The sequence below is a fragment of the Thunnus thynnus genome, chromosome 5 (assembly GCF_963924715.1).
Source record: "Thunnus thynnus chromosome 5, fThuThy2.1, whole genome shotgun sequence".
Lineage (NCBI taxonomy): Eukaryota > Metazoa > Chordata > Actinopteri > Scombriformes > Scombridae > Thunnus > Thunnus thynnus.
Window position 1 is genome coordinate 27693962 of NC_089521.1, and position 23202 is coordinate 27717163.

At 38.5% G+C, this 23202-nt stretch overlaps 3 protein-coding genes across 4 annotated transcripts; 1 reads left to right on the plus strand and 2 right to left on the minus strand.

The window, feature by feature from the left end:
- Nucleotides 1-323: 323 nt before the first annotated feature.
- Nucleotides 324-8025, plus strand: tdg.1 (thymine DNA glycosylase, tandem duplicate 1). Of its 2 annotated transcripts, XM_067590496.1 has the most exons (11): nucleotides 324-464; nucleotides 994-1068; nucleotides 2854-3020; nucleotides 3368-3660; nucleotides 3767-3836; nucleotides 4067-4202; nucleotides 4381-4463; nucleotides 4563-4657; nucleotides 5382-5553; nucleotides 5824-5976; nucleotides 7133-8025. In XM_067590496.1, the coding sequence occupies exons 2-11, from the start codon at nucleotides 1010-1012 to the stop codon at nucleotides 7258-7260; spliced, it is 1356 nt and encodes a 451-aa protein (XP_067446597.1). In that variant the 5' UTR covers nucleotides 324-464; nucleotides 994-1009; the 3' UTR covers nucleotides 7261-8025. The 2 variants fall into 2 exon arrangements, with proteins under 2 accessions (XP_067446597.1, XP_067446598.1); XM_067590497.1 differs by lacking the exon at nucleotides 994-1068.
- On the minus strand, nucleotides 7840-14573 carry LOC137183436 (patatin-like phospholipase domain-containing protein 2). Its single transcript, XM_067590495.1, has 9 exons — nucleotides 14028-14573; nucleotides 12772-13004; nucleotides 12533-12598; nucleotides 11314-11523; nucleotides 11124-11184; nucleotides 10823-11026; nucleotides 10066-10207; nucleotides 9873-9971; nucleotides 7840-9395 (listed from the first exon to the last, which is right to left on the minus strand). Exons 1-9 carry the CDS (start codon nucleotides 14230-14232, stop codon nucleotides 9155-9157), a joined length of 1461 nt encoding a protein of 486 aa, XP_067446596.1. The 5' UTR covers nucleotides 14233-14573; the 3' UTR covers nucleotides 7840-9154.
- Nucleotides 14574-15536: 963 nt separating this feature from the next.
- On the minus strand, nucleotides 15537-23152 carry LOC137183440 (patatin-like phospholipase domain-containing protein 2). Its single transcript, XM_067590499.1, has 9 exons — nucleotides 22830-23152; nucleotides 21840-22072; nucleotides 21295-21360; nucleotides 19987-20196; nucleotides 18604-18664; nucleotides 18228-18428; nucleotides 17504-17645; nucleotides 16085-16192; nucleotides 15537-15955 (listed from the first exon to the last, which is right to left on the minus strand). The coding sequence occupies exons 1-9, from the start codon at nucleotides 23014-23016 to the stop codon at nucleotides 15604-15606; spliced, it is 1560 nt and encodes a 519-aa protein (XP_067446600.1). The 5' UTR covers nucleotides 23017-23152; the 3' UTR covers nucleotides 15537-15603.
- Between the last annotated feature and the right edge of the window lie 50 nt (nucleotides 23153-23202).

A 23202-nucleotide genomic window follows, 5' to 3' on the forward strand; every position in this document is an offset into this window, starting at 1 on the left:
TTATCCAAAGTAATTAAAAACTGCACTAAAGCTGCAACACACACTTCCTATATTAAAGACTGACAGCCAATAGAAAACAACCTCATGGAGTTTAAAAGTCGAGCGGCTCATACCAATGCTAAAATAGGTGAGTACCGTTTTGTCTGTTTGTGTTTCTTGTGCAGTTTAAGTTACAACCACTACAATTAAACATATTTATTAAATAATACGTTGTAATGTACAATAGTTTAAAATATATATTCTTCATTTAGATTATTCTTTGTTTTAATTTAAGATATTTCTCTTGTTTACACCCCTACGTCTTAGACTTGGCATCTCCCGGTGTCAAAGTTGATCGGAGGGACTGCTGTCATGTCTTTGTTGCCTCTGTTGAATCTCTAATGTTTTAACAAGAAGAGCGGGATAGATGGAAAAATAACAGTTTTCTGCACGGAGAATCACATTTCAAACTATACCCACGACAGGTACGTATAGGTTTATAAATACTCGCAAATTTTACACATTTTCTTTGCGACGAATCTCAGTGTACGCGAAACCATTCATCCATGCTAAGTTAGCTGATCGGCTAGCCGTGGGCTAACATTAGCTGTACTTGTGGCACTGTTATTAAATAGCTGTACATTCATATTGTCATCCAGGAATACGAAACATCTATAATTGAAACGAAATGGCTATAAAGTCGTACTTTTACATGTTAAAATGTTTATAAAATGGCTAACTGGTTTTCATTCGGGGTTAGCTTGTTAGTTAGCTTAGCCATTGAGGAAGGGGGCAACATTTGAGCAGGTGGAGATGTGTAGCTGCAGGATTTGGTGTTATCCTTTGTTTATACTGTTTGTTATGGTTTATCTTTTGTTGATAACTCCACAGTTTGTCTGTAATCCCCTGGCACATGCATTCAGTTTCATACACTGCCAGCCTCTTAATATGTACAATATGTTACATCACATAGCTGTGTTCCCTCAACATACATATCGCATTTATTCAATAAAGTCAAACCACCCAAAAGATGGAAGAAAAGCTGAATGGATCACTGCCTGTTGTGTCCCCGGAGTATCTTCATCAGTGGTGAGTCCCCCTCCTCACCACAATGTGGCCGTACAGGAGCCAGATTAGCCTGTATCAGCAAACCAATGAATGGCAGAGTGTGATGAAAATGAAATGAAAGCATGTGCGCCCACTGCCCTGTTTACTTTTGTTTCACCATTGTTTTAATAAGTTTGGGTTGTGCACCATAAATGATGACGTGTGTATTGTTTGTTTTGTTATAGCTCGATGGCATTTTGCTGTGATTTTAAACTGGGAGAACAAAGGAAAACATCTTGTTGGCGGAATGTTGATGATTTTTCTTTTACCCCATTAAAGGACAAGTTCACAATTTTTCAAGTCTGTCCTAAAATAAGTCAGGTGCCCATATGAACACTAAAAAAGCTTTTCCTCACTGTAATCATCAAAAGATCCCCTTCAAATGTGCTTTCAATGTAAGTGATGGGAGCCAAAATCCACAGTGTGTCCACACAGTCATTTTGTGCAGAAATGCATTCAAAAGCTGATGTGAAGCTTATATGAGGCTTCAGCAGTCTAAGTTAGTCATATCAAGTCGGACAGTGTGTCTGTGGTGGAAGTATAGTAACAAAAACAGGGACTTTGGCACTAAAAAGACTGTAACGTTGTATCACTGTATCATATCTGCTTGATTTGTCTAATTTGGATTATTGAAGCTTCATATTAGCTATAAATAAACTTTTAGATACATTTTTGCACAGAAGGAGTCTCGTGGATTTTGCCCCCATCACTTACATTGTAAGTGCATTATGAAGGGATCTTCTGATGGTCAGTATGAACAGGAGGAATGATTATGGCAAGAAACAAGACTGTTGTTTTAAGACAGACATTAAAAATTGTGAACCTGTTCTTTAATATGATGTGTACAATAATCTCTTTGATTCACTAACCAGTGTTGACTTTGGACTAAAAGTGTGGTTTCTCATGTGGTGTGAAAACAAGTTGCAAGCACTTCTGCCACTTTATTAGACCAACTTAGCTAAGGCAAGAGATGCTTCTGATTTTTATTAAATGACCAAAAACTGAAGTCAACACCTCTTTAAAACACTGTGTGGACCAAATAAACTGGCAACTGAGTGTTTAGAATTAACTAAGTTATTTATTTTTAACCCAGACTGTGTTATAATGGTATTTCTTATACTTTATTGTTTCCAAAAACAATGATAAACCAATTTTTTGGAATACAGGAAGGTCAAAAGCCATGGTTTATTGTCAGGTGGTAGTGACTTATTTTGCACAACTGCCTGGTTTTGACATGGTTGCAGCGAAGTAAAACAATTGTGATCTTTTTCTTTACCTGTCTAAAGGTATTTGGGTTTTGAAAATAGCAATAATTCTGATGTAGTTTTGTATAATATATAATACATATATATGTGTGTGTGTGCATTAACACCCACTGAGAAACTGATGCAGAATAGTAGTTTTTAAAAAGTGAAACTATCACTGAATTAGTTTTATGTGTGAATATAAATGATGAATAAACATTTTAATTAGGTCTCGGTAGAAAAACAGTGAACCTATATTTGAGTAGGATGAAATGATTCCTAATTGTTGGGAAAAAAGTGCATCAGTTGTGTTCATTTATTCATCTAATCAATGATCTATCATCATTGTTTAACACTTAAGCGGTTAGGTTAACAGTTAGGTTGCATTAAACACTGGTCTTACTCTGCTTCAGCCCTACAGCACATCCACCACCATTGTGCTTGTTGTATTAATACTTCCGCTTGTTTTTTGTTTGTTTTGTTTTGTTTTTGTTTGTTTTTTTTAATTGTCCTTATACCACAGGGTCCAGTCGGCCCAGCAGTTTCAAGCTCTCCAGGCTCAACATTCTGGCTTCAACCCCAATCATCAGTTTCACTACCCTGAGACGCAGAAGGGAGAGACGGCCATGGCACACATGGCTAATCTAGAACCCATGATGGACCAGCAGGAACCTGCCAACCTGGCAAAACGTACTACCATCTCTTTTGGTTAAAACATCTTCTCTAGGGCTGCAACAAATTATTATTTTCATTATTGATTAATATGTAGATGATTTTCTTGATTAATTGTTTGTTTTCCAAAACTGATGATTTTGCACAGCTCCCTCTGGAGCAACAAAAAAGGCTTAGTAGTAATACTCCCCAAAACCTAGAAACAGATGTGTAAAATTGGTGGATTTCCCCTTTAAATTGTGTAATATTACAGCAGCTTAAGATAAAAATGTAATTGCCAACACAGCAGTTCAGAGAAGTGAAAGTCTGATGTGATTATGAGGTTCAAACTGTTCTTCCTTTTGATATCGAAACTTTTCTTGTAGCCGCAGCCAAAAAGAGAGGCAGAGCAGCTCAACCCAAGGAACCTAAACCACCCAAACCACCAAAGGTCCCTAAGGCACCAAAGCCACCCAAGGACCCAAATGCACCTAAAGCCAAACCAGGTCCTAAGCCCAAGAAGGGCGCTGGGGCTCAGGCAGACGGCAAGCAGGAGAAGATCGACGAGAGCTTCAAGAAGGTGAAGAGGAAAGTGGACCGCTTCAAGGGAATGTCAGAGGAGGAAGTCATGAAAAAAACTCTTCCAGACCTGCTGGACTACAACCTGGACTATGTCATTGTAAGACTCCTTGTTCAGCTGTTAAACAGTGGAGAAAAGCACTGTGCTGTTAGGAATGGATTTCAGTTTGTAAACTGACAAAACATCTGCTGTTTTTTATTTTCAGATTGGTATCAATCCAGGGTTGATGGCAGCTTACATTGGACGATGGTTTCCAGGTCCTGGAAATCATTTTTGTAAGTTACAAGATTTAAGTTGAGATGTGTAATAGTGAAGATGTGGTTTCTGCACTGGTCTCCAAAATAATCAGAGGTTGCAAATAGTTTTTAGAAATGTATATAAGAGTGTGTGAAGGGTGTGTGTGTAATCCTGCGCTACCTTTGTAAGACTCAGTTTGAGTTTTAGACCTTTTAGAGTGAGGAATTAAGCTTTTTTTGATGAATAAGTGGGTATTTTGTAATTTCAGGGAAGTGCCTGTTTTTGTCTGGATTTACTGAAGAGCAGCTCAACCACATGCATGACACCACTCTGCCTGTTAAGTACAAAATGGGTTTTACCAACATGGTGGCTAGGGCAACACCAGGGAGCAAAGACCTCTCAAGGTACGTGTAAAGACTTAAAACAGTACATGAAAGTCAGATTAGTGATGCCGCTTGTTGTGATGGCATTCTGGGTTGTACTGAAATTTGATGACGATGAAATTCCTGATAGCTTTGAGATTAGAAGTTTGTTGAAATACTGTATCGTAACCATTTTTGTTTGTGTTTTTCGTCTCAACAGTAAAGAGTTACGTGAAGGAGGAAAAATTCTCACAGAGAAACTGAAGAAATACAAACCTCTTATTGCTGTTTTCAATGGAAAATGTAAGAACTCTTGCACTACAGAGCAGCAGCAGTTGTTACAATAAACCTACTCAGTAAAGAGAAGTAAGGTGACTGTTTTTTTCTGTTTTCCTCCCCCAGGCATATACGAAATGTTCTGCAGAGAGTTGTTTGGTAAAAAACCACAGAAGCTTGACTTTGGTTTGCAGCCACACAAGATCCCAGACTGTGACGTGGTGAGCAATGAAGTGAAACTTCTCAAAGGATTTCTACTGATGTTATTCTCTCCTGTGTGAAATTGCTGCGGATGTTTACACGTCATTATCATACAAATGGCTGAAACAGATGCTGAGAGTTTTGCTCAGTAAATATCACAAAGGATAAACTGATACTTGTATCAATTATTATACCCCTACCAGTCTAAAATAGCATATCAGTATTATGGACGTTACTCAAGACTAAAATCTGATGCCATAAGGTGTTAAGGTGGTCTACTGGTTAAGATTTCATGATTACAACATTCCCAGTTCAATCCCTCTCTCCCCCTTGTTTCCTCTCAACCTCCCGACTGTCTACCAGTGGAAAAAAGGCAAAAATACAGATATAATGACTTGCATATAAGAAATCAGTGGCTTTATTTGTCCACACTTTTGACACACTGAAGCTTATATAAGCCTCTGTTGTCCTTCAACATTTGAATTCTGTCTCATTTATTTTGACTGACCCTAACCTGAAGATGCAAGTCTTCACAGTTCAGTTAAGTAATGGATTAAATCACTATTTGACACCAGTCATATTCAGCATCAATGCTGAAAAAGTGACAAATTGTGCATCCTCAAAATGGCAGGACATCTAAAAAAAATAGAGGTGTCTAAAAAAAGTGAACTTTTCACCCATAAACCTTTCAATCATAAATACCGGCTTAGAAGAAGTGATCTGACAGTTATTTCCCCTCTACAGGCTCTGTATCTGATGCCTTCATCTAGTGCTCGTTGTGCCCAGTTCCCTCGTGCTCAGGACAAAGTTCACTTCTACATCAAACTGAGGGAGCTCAGAGATCAGCTGCGGGGCATCCAAAGAAGCACTGAAATTGAGGAGATTGACTACAGGTTTGACCTGCAGTTGGCCAAAGGTGAGCACAGTCTTGTAATATCCAGCCTGTATTTAACTAGTATGAGCCATAGCAGTTAAAAGCTTTTTAACTAGAACGCCGCATTGTAACATACTGAAGAAACAAGCTGCTTAAAGCTACAAGCAGTAAAATACTGTATGGAAGATGAACAGTTTTTAAAATGCTATGAGGCATGGAAAGTATAATAATTGACTTTATAGCCTGTGTGTTTGTTCTGTGGATCCAGGTCAGAGCATGATGTGTTTACTCTGTGTTTCTTTACATCAACAGAGGATGCCAAGAGGATGGCGATTAAGGAGGAGCAGTACGATCCTGGTTATGAAGATGCCTACGGTGGAGCGTATACAGAGAGAGGACCTGAGGGGGGACTGGCTCAGACCCAGACCAACGGTCACTGTACATTTTCATCTGGTGAAAACACAGGTAAGCATACACAGACTCAGTGCTGAGGGTAACTAAGGGTAATATCAATCTCCTGTCTGTAGCAGTGGTGTTTTCTAATTTTAACCAGCTGCTTTCTGCATTGTGGGAATTAAGGCCCAAACGCACTGAAAGCATCTGACACATGCATTTTGAGGTACACCTATTGTTTTAAATGGCCGAACGTGCACCTAAAGTATTATAAGGTGCGTCAAACTGCCTTGACGCTCCTACTCGGACCTTGTTTCAATTTTGTAGTGTCAAATGAGGACCCAGCGACCAACTAAAAAAGAGAGAGAGAGAGAGAAAGCTGGTGAATGAGAGAAATAAAATGGTATTTTCTGATTGTTTCATGGCAGTTAGGTTCTAAAGCAGAAGTTAATACCCATCAAACACTCAACAGATGATTTACTGTAGAGACAGACGCTCTTAGTTTCATTTTCCTCCTCTGCATTTCTCCTTTTTCATTCATTCCTTACATCCAACTAATGCAGCAGTTAATACAAAGAACAACAGGACGAATCTGTGTTGTTGGCATTTCGAATCTGATGCTTGCAGTGCGCCATAAGAGCATCAATCAAATGGGGTGCATCAATTATCTCTCTCAGTGTGTTTGGGCCTTTAGAAAATATATAGAATTGTCTGGTTACAAAGTGTAAAACTTTGCTTGAAAGCAGATGCACTATTTAGTTGAAATTCCTTGAATTATCCACCCAGGCTGGTGGATTAGGAATACAACATTTACCATTAAGTAAAGTAGGGGTGCAACTAACTAACTAAAAAAAGAGGCTAAAGTGACAGTGATCCTAATGCCTTGTTTTATCCAGCCAACCGTCCAAAACCAGAAGATATTCAGTTTACTATCATATACAACAAGAAAATAATCAGATCCTCTTATTTGAGAAGCTGGAACCAGCAAGTGTTTGACATCTTTGACTGAAAAATGATTGAAACCATAAGTTGATTGTCAATATAAATGCCGAAAGGCTATACTATCTAGTCAGATACATAGAATCACAAACATTGTAGGCTTCCTACATTTTATTAAATCCAGTTTATTTTACTCAAATTAAACATGTTGACAAACTCCCCTCTAGTCATGAATAGTGTCTCATCAGTCTCAGCACACGGCTTCAGTCTGTCTGTTCTCCGTCTTCAGAAGGAGCACAGAGCGCGACCACATCACTGACCGCAGCGGGTCAGCTCCCGGACGGACAGTGGATGACCCAGTCTTTCGCAGATCAGATACCAGACATCAGCGGCGGACCAAAGGACGGCAGCATATGAGGAAAACGTTAGCGAGAGGCTACAGCGTCCCTGCCTGCATGACTGTATCAGCGTGGACCAGCACAGACCTCAGCCGACTCTGTCCTCCACCTCTTTTGTCGGGTTTTAGATTTTTTTTTTCCTCCTTTTTATTAGTGTCTGAGTGGAATATACACACATAGATGGACTTTTTTAGCAATTTTGCAGAATATTCTCTCTGCACTTTTTATTTTATTTGTGGTCTTGTATACATGTATGATTATCTTCACGGCAGTCTTTTTAAATATGTGAAATCAGGGACTTGACAATGATACTGTCCTTGGAGAAACTCATGTATTTTAAACATTTGTTTTGCCTTTGTACTGTACTGTACTGTACTGCACAGCGATGCAGTAAGTGTAAACATTCGTATCTACTTCTCTGACAGTAGATAAAACTCCAGATGGTCATTTTTAAAAGCTTGATTGCTCAGTCTGAGCCTACGTGATCCTCAATGTGAGGATTTAACGAGCATTAACGCGTTACATTCATGGTGCTATGACGTGATCACGACGCAAAGTGATCGCTCAATGAAACCAGACTCATGATGGATGTTAGAGGAACCTCTGACATGCCTTTCAATATCAAGTTACAAAACTCAAATGGGTTTTATTTTAATCTTTTTTTTTTTTTTTTTTTGCTTTAGGAATTTTAGAATTATGTTTTCTATGTTTATGAAAATGCCATTCACAAGGAATTTTATGAAACGTTTGTCCATTAAAAGCTCCTGATGATGCTTTTTCTATATCATTGCATTACCTCTCAGTCATTTTAGTGTTACGCAGCATTGTGGGTTAACTCATAGTAATTATGATAACTGATTATAGTTTTAGAGAATATATATAATACAAGGAAAAGAGTAAAATAAAGCAGCTGAATGTGGAGCCTGAAGCGAAAGAGAAGAGCCGACATGCAACAGAGGTTCTGACGCAGGATGTGAGTAACATGATGTGTAACTTTGTCCACAGGATGCCTGAGTGGAGGTAGATGATCAGATTATAATATTCACACATTATCTCATGACCAAACTTTTACACCTCTTAAAATAGACTCTTTTGAGTCAAAGCTGTAATTAACCAGTTAGTTTCAAATATCCAGTATGTTTTACTGGATTCAGCTGAAAAACAACCTTTTTGGGGGAAAATCAAGTATGATAAACCTTCTTGGAGTGCCAGTTGGGCTTTAAGAAATTCCTGAAATCAACTTGCTTTTAAATGTTATTCAGTAATCTTTCTGCTGCTGGTGCCCCTTTAAGGAGGTCAAAGGTCAAAATGCAGAATTGCTCTACAAGTAAAGATTTAAACACCTCAAACTTTTCGGCAGCGTAACGTGTGGGTGCTTGTTGCAGCCCTGCAGCACATAACACCCAACAGTACCAGACAGTTAACATGCTAATATGTAAGATAAAGTAAAAAAAAATCTATTAAATCTTAAAACATTTTGTACATTAACCTTCAAAAATATTTCTGTAACAACAAAATTATAAACTTGTAAAATTACAGCAGTGATAAGTTATGGGCCTTTTTCTAGGTGAAATTATTTTGATACAGTCTAGATGGGAAAAAAAAGATATTGGCAGTGAACTTGTTTCAGTTAGCAGGTAACTAACTTTACATTGAAACAAATATCTGAATGGTTAAATTATACTAAATTATTTTGGTTGGCATACGCTTTCATTTCAGTTGGTTTTGAAGATTATGGTCCACATTCAAACAAATCTAAATTTTTAAAAAAAATCCTTCTTAAGCACAAGTGAGATCTGTTATAATATAACTAATAAATATTAATTTTACTACACATCCCTGATTGATTGGGCCAAAAATACATAACATTCATAAAACAATACTGAAATTCTGCACAGTCTTGGCTGCTTGGTTTACGGTTGATGATGTGTCTGTTTACTTCTGTGGTTTAAAGTCAGTTTTCCAGATGTAGACGTGTTGGTGGCGAGGAGGTTGGATGGACTTGAACAGGTCGAGGTGAGCGAGAGGAGGTCATCCAAACGAAGGTTTTGGGAATTCGGAGTGAGCGTTGAGGTCAAAGATTGAATGTTTTTGTTGTTGTTACTGAGGTCTGAACCAGAGGAGAAGCTGCTGCAGTTCTGTCCTGCAGACACACTGGAGGACACGAAAATAAGAAACACAGAGAGGAATGAGCACCAAGAAGAACCCTGATGGCTCTGTAATGACATGATCTCTTTATAAGACTTATTAGTTTAACAGCGGCAGGTGTATTGCAGTAATAACCGAAAAACAGAGTCACCTTATTTCTATTTTTAGTAAAAATTAAATCATCTTCATATCACATCATATATGTACAAGACAGTCACATAATTACAGCTGCTAAAAATCTACATTTTAAAAGCAATTTAAATAAAGCAATGACAACAATATTGTGTAGTTTAACTTCTATGCCAGCCATAATTATGTGGGAGACGACATCACTTTTTCCCGCCAAAGAGAGGCACCTTCAGTTGAATCTACTGAGGCTGGATTTCTCTTTTTTTTTAAAATGGAACTCTTGAATTGATATTTAATTTATTAATTTAGTAAAGTGTCAAAGAAAAGAAAATTGTATTTGCATTGTGCTCACACCTGCTGGTGTCCTCGCCTCCACTGCTCCACGTCTGTCTGCAGAGATCTGTGGTCAGCATCGACAGCCTGCGAATCACTGTGTAGCCTGATAGTATCATGCTGTCACGATAAACAACCAATATTATCATAAGTGTAAAAAAAAAAACAACATTTAAGTGATGCTAAGTGTTTTTGTCGGCCATCTTGGGTTTACCTTTTTGTGAGTAAGAAGGTCAGCTGAATGGGCAGAGTGAGGAGGGCCAGCAGATACAAAACCACTTTGACCAGAAGGAACTCAGTGAGATGAGACCACCGACCGCCACCAGCATGACTGTCCCTGCACGCCTCACACAGCACTTACACACACACACACACACACACACATACACACAACTGTTAATGCCTGTGTCATACTGGTATTGTATAGAAACTGATTTTGTAAGCACCTGTGGGTTTGCCTTTTTTTTTGTTATATTGTGTGCAGGTATGTGCACTGTTATATCAATTTACTTTTTATTCTAAACTTTAATTATCCATTTAAAGACATTAAAAACATGCATGTTTTCCAGTGATGACCCACTGAGCTGCTTCACCGGGGCAGTGGAATTAGATTTATTTTATAATAATTGAACAAAATCTCCCCAGAATCAAACAAATAAAATTAAATTGATAGAGAATAGAAATAATATGACACCAAAAAATGACCTCAAAGGCGAAATTTACAATAAAACTACACAAGAGTGCAACATTTTATTACAATATGCTCCACTTTTCTTTCACTTTTCTCTTTTCTAATCTTTTTTTGTTTAATTCATGGGAGAATTTGTTCAATTATCATGAAACAAATCTACTCCCATATTTTTGCTTGAATTTGAACCAACAAAAACCTAAAATTTGATCTTATTGGCTGTTGCAGGGATCAAACCTCTGACCTGCTGATTACAGAACAGGCTCTAACCAGCTGTCCTTACCTTTCTTGAGGCTCACTGGCAGGTTCTCTATGACTTTCACGTCCAGCCACCGATGCTCTTCCTGAGGAGAGTTCAGTCCGTTCAACATCGTCTTTCTGGATTTTTTCGCTTGAGTCGACTCCTTCACCTGCCTGCAACAAGCAGGCTTCACTGTGTCCGTCGCCGCCACCAAACTGGGAGGAAGACACTGTGTTCCAAGCAGATCTATAACAGACAGTTGACTAATAACATGTTTTGGTTGTTATTACATGTGTGAACTAAAGACTCAAGCGGTGAGGTGGATGAAGGTGGAGGAGCTCACCTCTGTCTCCCAGGAAACGGAGAGCATCCACGTAGCCATTGTTGCAGATTTCAGCCAGTTTCTGTCAAATAAAAAAAGTGGAAATCATGAATGTTTGTTTGATTTTACAGTAAAAAGATCATCCAACACAAGATTCATTTGTCTGCTGCTGAAAGCTCTCAATTAAAAACCACGTTTAGGCTCCACTCACCTCAATCCTGGGTGGGAGGAAGGACGTATAGACCCGGTGCACGTTGCCGGTGTTGACCTGGATGCTGACGTTGCCGTAGTGCACCTCGATGAAGTTGAACGTACCCTCTCTGGGGCAGATGTCGCTCTCGCCTGAGAACGGGGCCATGGTGATGGTGTTTCTCTGCTCTAACAACGGCATGTTGTTGCTCAGAGCTCCGTCCATGTAGTGCTGAGAAGAAAGAGAGCTGGATGAATGTTGATACCACAGATCCTGGATTCATACACTGGTCAGGGATTTAAAAAAGGATTAAAAATGTGAAGAAGCCCTGGAGGTAAATGCTTAAACCTGAAGCAGTGGGGCATCCTGATGGTCTAGGGGTTTAAGACCCTGACCAGGTGGTCATTATGTCACCAGTTTGAATCTGAGCCTCCTCTGTCTCTGTCAGCTCTATACTGCCTATTATCTAATAATGGGGAAAAATGCTCAAAAATACTTAAAAAAACAAACAAAAACTGAACAAAATACCCCACTGAATGCATGTATGTACTGTTTCTATGTCTTTCAAATGATATATATGTTCACTGCATTTAAAAATATTCTGTGATAACATTTTGTCATTTATGTTTTTGGGCTGCTCACCTTTTCTTCTACCTGTTTATTCTACTTTTGTTATTGATTTCTCTCTTTTTTATTCCTTTCTGTTCTGATGTTTTAATGTTCCTATGGCTTGCATTTGTCTTTTTTTTCCTCATGTTTTGTGAATTGCATCGTATTGCATTTTTCTGTATGAAATGTGCTGTGTAAATAAAGTTTTTATTATTGTTATTTCTCTCATGACCCAGAGTCCCCTTTACAACTCTCAGAAAAGGAGCATAAACTTGTTGCATTCAGCTGTGAGTTTAAAGTGTCGGTGGAGATGAAAATAGCACAGAAAAAGAAAAAGTCTCTGTCATACTCCTGACTTAGAATATCATGTCTACTGACTGCAATGCATTCTGGTCTATTGAGGCTGCTGTTGGTGGACATCTCTGCTTCTACGATTAATTTCTGCCTTTGTGCTTTTTTTTTTTTTAAATGGATGCTAATCTGAATAATTTGAATGATGTTATAATAACTCAAAAAATCAACACATGGAGCTTAAAAGTGAGGTGCACAGTAAACTGTAGGAGGGAATGAGGGAGAACACAGGAACAGGAACAGTAAAGAAGAGCGAATGTGATTAAGAGCATCTACTCACCACTCCACGATATGAAGGTGGCATGAAACCACAGTAAACAGGGAAAAAGCAGCTGCACATCAAAACCTGCAGAAGTAGAAAACAGTGAGAAAATGCAGGATCTAAAGATACAAACATCTACTATTGATGAGAATCTGAACCTCAACTTCTGGCATTTGTTTAATTACTATCAAGATCTGTGAAGCTGTGAAATCAGACTGCAAACCATTACAGAGTCTATTCTCAGTGCTCAGTTCTACCTGAATGAGCTCCTCTCTGCTGTCAAACTCGGACACCAACACGTTCTTCCCATCTGTAAGTCTGGTGAGGGACACACAGAGCTTTCCGGAGGCCCGAAGGTGGGCGTCTTGTGGAAGCTTCTCCAGCAGGGAGTCCCGTACTGTCCGCAGCAGACTGAAGGTCGGATGGAAAACTCCCAGAGTGTGTTTTCTGGCCTCTTTCGCCACAGTCAAAACATCAACACAGAGTTGTTCTGAGGAGGAAAATGCAGCAAATTCAGCATTTAATTAATAATTAAATAGGTGAATCAGAGAATTGATTAACATAAAAGATAGATAATCTTTAATATACAAATTCTCTTTTGTTATTATCAATTTCTTGCAGCTATTATGTTTGTCCTTTTAAGTTTTATGGCTCTTTGATATATAAAAAAAGAGAGATTTGTACTCCTGACTGCTACTGAAGGCATTCTGGGTAATGTAGGAAATCAATACCTTTATGAAGTGTTGTTTGTGTGATTGTTTTCTTATCTCGCTCTTCTTTTCTTGTTGTTGCTTTATTGTTGAGCCTCATTTTAATCATTTCTACTCAGGATTTAAGGTTGTTGTTACATTATTAAAATACCTGGACAAACACCATACAAATTAAATTACTGTGATGTAATTTTACTTTTATGTGACATTATCGTGAGTTTGTTTGTGAGTTTGTGAGTGAGTGTTTGAGAGAAAACAGGTGTTTTTCCTCAGTTAGATCCTTTGGCTTTAGACCCCACATGACCTCTGGAATTTGCTCCCATTAACATTAACTCTGTGTGTGTCAGTGAACCTGCCAAGTACATTGTTTACCTCCAGCATCAATCAGTAGCGCTCACAACAAGATAACATACCCCCGAGTTACTACAAGGAGAAGATAAAAACTTTTACTGAACTAAACATGAGAGATGTTGAATTTTATTTTTATTTTATTATCATAAAGTTTGATTTAAAGAAACACAACCTTTATGTGTTACCATCATAATATAATCATTATCCATTAACTAGATGCTGCCACATCGCTAATGTTTACTTGGCAAGTCAAGGTCAGGTTTTGTTTATTTTGGGTATATATGAGAGCAAAACACCAGATTTCATTACATAAAGTGGTAACCTCCATACATTAGGTGACCATCATGAGACATTTTTCAGGTTTTTACCCACAAGATCCTCATATAAATACCCAATTAAGATTATAGATCATGAAGATTTAGAGCTGGGAAAACTCTAAAATGATGACTCACCGATTGGAAACCCAACAGTCAAAGCTGCAGCCACGAGACAACCAGATGAAGCTCCACAGATTTTGGAAGCTCCCTGAACCAGCTGTGGAACCCGCTCGAGGATACAGCTCAAAGCTCCCAGGTAGTAAATACTCCTGAATCCACAGCCTGCGAAAGAGATGTTCCACTCCTCATCCCAGTTAAACATCTTCTCTGATGTTTCCATCGACCATTAAGGTTGATGGACACTCAAAACCGCATCCCTAAAATCATCTCTCAGAGTTTAGCTACTGCGTTTGGTTAACAGTTGTCTTATCTCCAACTACATTCAGAGGTAAAAGGGGCAGTGCGTCACTTGGCTATGGTATGGTGTTACACAACTTATTAGGCTCAAACACTACATATTACAAAACAGAAAACAGGCTGCAGTTGCTTCACTCACTCACTGACTGCAATTAGGCCAGCGGCATGACATGTGATATAGTTTTTATAACCTACTTAACCAACAGTAAGTATGGGAGGGAGAAAAGAGGGACAACAAAGTCACTCAGAAGGATTTTTACACTTATACCTACCAGATAATGATTTGATGTACATCATCATATGAAGGTAAAAAGTGAAAAAATATTTAAAAGTTTGAAAAACTATATTTAAACAGATTTGTTTAGAGTTTTCACAGGATATAACCTGCCCAGTTTTCCCATTGACTTATAATTCATTGAATTATTACTATTTTTTTTTATCCTGCTGCTTTTTTTGTATGGCGATTATGGAGGACTACATATAACAGATAAATTCATAATAGTAGATCATAAATATATTGCTAAAAATCAATAAATTAAATGCATAAATGTATTTACAACCTGGTGCCATTTTAAGCCAAGATCTCACTTTCTAAAGGTGAATCTACAACTGTACTCAATTGTAAAATTTTAACACTTTGACATTACCACCAAGATAAAATGACAATTTTATTATCACCAGGTTAGCATTCAGCAACAATAAACCCATGTCTTAGCCATTGGTTCAATATGAAAGCCTCACAGGAGTTGTAGCTGTTGGGCCAATTTGAAGCAGCAGAACAAGCTAACATTGACATATTGTCACCACATTAAGCTGATATGGCGAATGTGTTAGCAAACAGTCGCCCATTTACACACGTTCATGTTCATGTGGTGCAGGTAGTGTACAGAGGGTTCATCAAAGGTTTATTTTTTTGCTGGAAACAGCTGCCTGCTGCTGCTGGAAATGTGCTTGAACCAAAACAACATGCTGAAAGATGCTAAAACGTTACATACGTTAATACATTGTTAATAATAATTTATTTGATTAGTGCAGCTTTAAAAATCAACACTTTATAACCTCAGGAACATGTTTCAGTTTTTCATAAAGGAGCAGGACTTAGGTGTAAACTGACTTCAAGATGAATCACATTTCATTAAGTACAGTTGCTTTTTGTATCCGATCGATTTATTTCATTTAAAAACCTGCTGATATTTTTGATTTGATAGTGACGCCACAAAGCACAGATGCATTTTTACATTCATTTATTCAACTTTTTTCACATTCTTCTCTTTTGGTGCCATATTAAATATATTTACTTGAATTCAGAAAAGGACATAGAGTCTTCAGACTTCTCGATGTTTGAACCTTGCTCAGATGCACTATGTCGGATCCACCCCACAGCTCTGCCCAGACCCAAACCCCAACCTCTACCTGCGCTTTTCGGTGACTCCACGGTGGCTTCACCAAACTCAGGGCAGAAGGTGGGTGTAGGGGGTGGAGTCAGGGACACATGGTCCGACTCAGTGTTTGTGTTCCAGGTAAAGGTAAGGCCGGAGGTGGGAGTGGTCTCTGGCGTCAGTGGGAGAGCATTTACATCTTCTTTTCTATTATTCCACAGGTTCAGACCTAATGGCATGCTTGTAGATCTGTGCAGAGCCACCTCACTGTAAAAAGACACAGTGGATAAGTACAGCTAAGAGTTTTAGATGCATTGTACTTCACCAGTGCAACCAAGTCTGCATGTGTGAAGAGCTACAATAAAAAAAAGGGGAAAGAGTCATAACACTGCACACCTTTCGCAGTCCTCCACCTTGACCTTCCAAGCCTTTTTATAAATGTCTCCAGCCACGCCGTAGAACCAGCTCATATCCCTGGGCACGTCAGGAATCCAGTCTACTAGTCTGGGAGAAATAATCAAAGTCGTGGAGTGTCAAATTACATATTAACTGTGGTGGAAGCACTCAGATCCTTCATTTAAATAAAAGCTGCAGTTCCACTAATAATCCACAAGTCCTGTATCAAAAATGTATTTGACGTGTCCCGATAAGAGAAGTAAAGGTGTAAATAATAAAATTAATAATGGCTGAATTTAATTTAGCTGCTTCAGTTTCAGGGTCCTGGTGTTCATGTTGTCTCACTGTCACACTGTCACGGATTACTCAGACACTTGAACATAAATAATCATACCCATTATAAATAATAGCCACTGTTAAAATGAAGGAAAAAAACGAAGAAAGAAAAAATAAAGGAGAAACAGACAAAAAGATGACAGAAAGATGATATGAAGATAAACAGCATCTTATTTCATGTTTTAGGTAAAATCTTTATATACAAAGTAAGTAAAACTATCAGACACATGTAGTAGACTAGATACAATATTTGCCTCTGAAATGTGGTTAAATACAAGAAGGAAATCTCATAAAATGTAAATACTCATCTAAATGAATAGTAAAAGCAAACAGGTCAAAAGGTGTTTAGTTTGATATCTGCAAACCTGAAGAATTTCATCAGAATCAGATTTATTGCCAATTAGGTGTGCACTTATAAGGAATTTGCCTTGGTGTTGTGGTGCATAACAGTCAAAAATATACACAAAAATAAGTAATCTTAAATAATATAAAGAAGAAAAGAATTTACAATAAAAAATATATATGTAAAATATATTTTAAGTGACAAGAGTTGCTACAGTTTTAAAATTTAAATATTAAATAGAAGAGAATGAGATAATATAACGCCCCATGTTAGATCAAAGATCACAGGTGTGCAAATATGAGATTATGGAGTGTTGTGTTAATATAACGTTTAATGTCCATGGTGGGGGGGTGTTAGAGTCCATGTCAGTGGGGGTCCCGGGCCTTGTTGATGAAGCCGGCTGCAGATGGGAAGAAACTATTCTTGTGGCGCAAGGTTTTGGTCTTGACAGACCTCAGCCTCTTGCCAGAGGGGAGCTTTTAAAAAAGTTTATGTCCAAGGTCAACTTAACTCCCTGGATGCTACAGCAAACCACCCCAGAAATGCAAAGTAATACTATTACCATCCCCAAAACATGCATCTGTGGTTCAGTATTCAGTAGAACTTACAAAACATCTGAGCATTTGTTGTAATTCATTTGCATAACTGACTTCAAGCATATTAGAAAATACTTGAGCTGTTGTGTTGCTGTAGCTGGTTGAATACATGCTATACATGTAGCAGCACCATGAGGGTCTTACCTCTGGGCCAGAGAGCAGGCTGACTCCACCGGCTGAGTACAGGGGATCCGCAGGTATGACGTCACTTTGTCTGGCAGGAGCTCAGTGACCTGAGAGAACAGACCACCAGCAGTACGCGTCTCTCTACAGGCTTCACACAACGCTGACACAAATACAGACACACACACAGTGAAAGGTTAACATTATAGTTTTACTGCATTAAATTTACTATTCTGGCTCAGTGGCTTATTAATGTTACTTTGGTTTGATCTGCAGTCTGTTCTTTACCGTTTTGTCCCAGATGAAGAGGATTTTCCTGATGTATGTTGGTGTAGAGGGTGATACAAAATGTTTGTTTTTATGGTTGGGGAGAGAACAATACAGCTGCGTTCTGTTAGTGAAATACCACTGAAGATGGTGTTGTGTTACGATGTAAAAAACAGATCTGCAAGCTGTGGCTGCAGTGCATTATGGTATATGGAGGCTGATGTGGAGGAGTAAATGGCATCTCTGCCTCTTCTATGATGTATTTCATGTATGACAGTTGAATATTTGTGCAAAATGGTAGTTCTGAGGGACCTGCACAAAGTAGATTAAATTATATTTATCTCTCTAGCATTTATTATTATTATTATTTTGAAGATTTATAATGTTTTGATATGTTTGTAGTTTTGTATGAGTTTATATTCCAGAAAGAAAAGCACAAACCTACCATATCAACCTGCCCTTCAGTGACTGTCTTTACCTTTTTTTAAGTTAACTGGGAGCCTCTCTATGAGCTGTGGATCCAGCCACCAGTGCTCATCCCGAGGTGCTTTCAGTCCTTTCTGCTGTGTGTCCTCATTGGACTCTTCAGCTTCAGCCGGCTCCTTTGCCAGCTCACAACAAACAGGTTTGGGAATGTCCGTCTCCAAACTTCTCAGAGGACACTCGCTGCTGATTAGATCTGTGATGGGCATTTAAAATCAAGAGGATTTCTGCAATAAGGAGCACTGGATTACTGGTGATATTTGGCTATGTTTTACTGTCCTATTCTCCGGAATGTTTTTTAATCTATTAGCTACTGTGGCCTCTACTACATGACTAGATGTCATCATGTCATCATCGTAAGATAGCCTTACTGTTCTCTTGCAGGAAGCGGAGAGCATCCACGTAGCCATTCTGGCAGATTTCAGCCATTGCCTGAAAAATCCAAACATACGCAATTTTTCAAGTCTGTCCTAAACAATAGTCAGGTGGCCAAAAAAAAATGGACACATGTTTTTCTTGCTATTATCATTAATCCTGTTCATACTGACTATTAAAGCCTCATAATGCACTTTCAATGTAAGTGATCCACCTCCTCCTTCCATGCAAAAATGTATTTAAAAGTTTATTTGAAGCAAATATGAAGCTTCAGCCGTCCAGATTATTCGAATCAAGTCAATATCTTTCAAAATTACTGTCTTTTTAATGCCAAATTCACTTTTTTTGTTACTATACTTCCACTGCAGCTGAACAGGAAAACACTGTCTGTTGAGACACAAACAGAGCTCAAAAAGACTGTTAATGTTATTCAGACTGCTGAAGCCTCAAATTATCTTCAGATAAACTTTTAAATACATTTTTGCTCAAAATGAGGAATGTGGATTTTGTCCCAAAACAGATTACATCATAAGTGCATTTGCAGGGGGTCTTCTAATGGTCAGTATGAACATTAGGAATGATTACAGTGAGCAAAACCCGTTTCAGTGTTCATACCTGACTGCTGTTTTAAAACAGACTTGAAAAAGTATGAACATATCCTAAGGTTGCAATGATAAATCTCTGACCAGCAGATGGCAAAATGGAGACACAGAAAGAAACTTGTAAATACTTGAGTTCAGCTTCAGTTCAGGCAGGACTTTGACAACAAACACAGCTCCTCCTTTAGGAAGAGGATGAACACAGAAACATAGGTGGCCTGGACGGGTGGATAGTGATTAGTGTTGAAAACTGTCTATAGAGCTCAAAATCATCCCTTCCTCATGCATTTTTTATGCTGGAGATATCCCACATAGTATAAAAAATGTTGCATGACACAGACAGACGTCCTTGTGGTCCACTTTTCATCAATATCATTACCAGTAAGTAATTAATTCCACCTTATGTTAAAAAAATCTGAACCAATGAAAAAAGACTAAAACCCACAAAACGTATTCAAATAGACAACATTTCAGACCTTAAACTGCACGTATGTGATGTGTAGGTATAATTATACCTCTTCCTCTTTTAACCATCCATGTTTCATGCTAAAAAGAATGGAAACCAGCTAACATGAATGGAAAACAACGGCTGCTTTAAGTGAGGATAAATACATTAAAAAAAATGAAGAAACCATAATGCTTTAGAAATTGTTTGGAGATAATATGAATGTTTTTTTCATTTTGATTAACCTGTCAACCAACCAGCCAGTTTGGGGCTAATAAAATGTTTCTAACTGCTGCAGAAGCTCCTGAAACCTGGACTCTGGCTCTGCGTCTCACCTCAGGCTCCGGGGGGAAGAAGGTGCTGGCGACTCTGTACATGTTCTCCGTGTCGACCTGGATGCTGACGTTGTTGAAGCGCACCTCGTGGAAGTTGAGCGTGCTCCCTCGGGGGCAGACGTCACTCTCACCGGCATACGCGGAGAAGGTGATCGTGTTCTTCAAGTGACAGCGAGGCAAGTTGTCACTGACAGCACCGTCCACATAATGCTGAGTGGAGAGGAAAGGTGTTGATCAATGACTTTAAATGGATTGACATGTTCTGACATTTGAATTAATGAATACTGTCCAACAAACTCTACACAGATTTCATAATGATGTAGTTATTTATGAATCATGCAATGACTAAATCAAACTGACAGGTTAATCTTGACAGAGGGAGAAGTTTAAAGCATGTGATCAATACATAATAATGTAATCCAACAGCCCTGTATAAATGAGACACTACATTTATAAATATAATTAATTAAAAACTAATTCTAGTCACCAGTAATTTTGGAGGCTGTATTTTGTGGCCTCATATTGAATTGCATTGCATTATACAGTATTATAAAGGTGTTTGAAATATTCCTTCTTTATTTATGTAAATCAAGATATGCTAAAAATACCAAAAAGGGAGAACACATGCAACAAGCAAGACACTACAAAGCTAGTTGCTATTGTTTTCCTTAATGTTTGTGCTTTTAATCTTGTATGTTATTTGTCCTTTGGGACCACCGTAAAACAAAATATTAGAAACACCTTTCAATAAAAATGCAGTCCGAGAGTCGACACACAAGGAAACACTTAATGTAAACCAGAATTTGTTTGTTTTTTATTATATTACAAAATGTTGTCCTCTCTGTTTACCTGGTCATAAGAAAAATAACGTTTCAAAAGGTACATTATGTGAATGACAACAAATAAACTGGATATATGATACCGTATCAATCTGTGTTTGACTGATACTTTGTGCATACATGCTAAATACCCTCCTCATTTGCCTGAATTTGTCTTTTGAATGAAGTTTGGACATTTTGGGCAAGTGGTAGGATGTGTTTACTAAGCCGAGACTAGCGGCAACAGCACAGAGAAGCTGTGGTAAGAAACATCAACGACAAATCTGGATGTGCAACAAGCAAGAACTGTTCAAAAACACACTTAACATCATTTTGTTTCATTTATATAAGCACAGGTTGGTTGCGTCCATTGTTTGCCTCTTGACCTCAGTTTAGATGCTACACATACTGAGCTGCAACCATAAATTTTCTGGCTAAATTGGAAACAACATGTCCTTGCCTATGAATAAGGGCTTGTTGGTTCACTCACCACTCCGCGGTAGGTGGGTGGAATAACACCACAGTAGAAAGGGACGAAGCAGCTGCATACAAGGGCCTGGAAAAGGCAGATTATTGCTGCATGCTGGTTAATTGAAGGACAAACAGGGATGGAGTCAAGTTTCCTCCAAAGATGATAATTTTCTTTAAAAGAATTGATAGAAAAATATCAGTTTGAGCTTTGTTTTGAGAGAGGTCATCAAAAGTGCAGTTGCAACACTCCTCACCATCAGCCCCTAGCAGAAAAACACAATCACTGCCAGTTCTGTTTGATTACTCAATTTCACAAGAAATTCTTAAAATTACGGCCTCCACCCTGACTCGTATTCAACATCTTTCTCATCAGTTTACTCAAGTATGAAACCCTCCACTGTGGTCTGCATTTCACTTACTTGACCAAATCTAAAAACAATGACGCCTGTATCGATATTGGTCCCATCTACCTCTACCTTTTGGCTGCTTATAATGTCTGTTGACCCCAGAGGAGTTCATTCTAAACAGGAGGGTCGACTCAACTCCCCAGACTGTACGACACACCTGAACGAGCTCCTCCCTGCTGTCGAACTCCGACACCAGTACGTTCTTCCCATCAGAGACTCTGGTCAGGGACACGCAGAGCTTCCCAGAGGCACGAACATGTGCGTCTTCTGGCAGGCCCCTCTGCAGACAGTCCTTTACTATCTGCAGCAGGTTGTAAGCTGGATGCAGGGGTCCAAGTTTGTGCTTTCTGGCCTCTTTAGCCATAAACATCAAATCAGCACAGCATTTCTCTGCACAGAGGAACACAGTGAACAGCTATGCAGCGTTCATTAATATCAAAACAGGAAGTATACATTCTTATAATTAAAATGTAAAACTATACAAAGAATTGATTCAACTGCAGACATGTTTCCATGTTTAGGAGCTCACACAGCTGAGAAAGGTCTAATGCAAAAAAAACACTGCAGAAGCACTTTAAAAATAGAAAAGCTGATGCTCCGTTTATGATTGACTAATTTTTAAAAACAGAAGTGATTCTGTCAACTAAGGCCTTACGTGAGATTATCTCCTATGATTTGAATTGTATCATGATTTGTTTGCATCTTGTGCCGTCTATTATTTTGCCACACTTTTAAAAAAACTAAAAAAAAAAGTTCTGTTTATTGAGATCTGTGTTCATTTTCACTATCTGGGAGTTTCTGAAGTTCACCTGACAAAACCTTTGCTGGACAGTCATGTGAAGTGAACACTGAACAAGTCTGTTACTTCTGTGTTTTTGAATGCACAAAATAAAATTTAAAAAAGCTGTCCATAAAATATAGGCTACTTCTGAGGGTAATGTGGGTAAAAGCAGTGACATAGTTGTTTATCAAACTACAACACTGCTTGGTTAATAACACCTATGCCGAATTAAAGATTAAAATGTAATGATTTAATTATGCTCCTTAATTTCGTCCCATCTACCTGGAATATTTACTGATTTCTGATGCAAAGTTAAAACGACGCATTTCTGAGTGAAGTTTGGTCTTGTACGGACCAACAGCTCACCTAGTGGGATTCCTACAGAAAGAACAGAGGCCATCAGAGCACCTGCAGAGGCTCCATAGATCTTAGAAGCGTCTCGTATGAAGCCTGGGAACCGTTCAAGGATACAACTGGTGGCACCAACATAATAAATCCCCATAAAACCGCAACCTGCAAAGGAGATGCTCCATTCTTTCTTCAAATCAAACATTTCTACCAGAAATAAATGACCAGAATGTGCAAATCCACCACAAAAACACACAAAATCTCAACTTGTTGAACTGTACAAATTAAAATGATGGGGATGAGCTCTTTATGGGCAAAGTGCCACCTTAACAACACCTGCATCCAAAGGTGAAACGATTGACAACTATTGTGCAACTTTTATCATTATGAG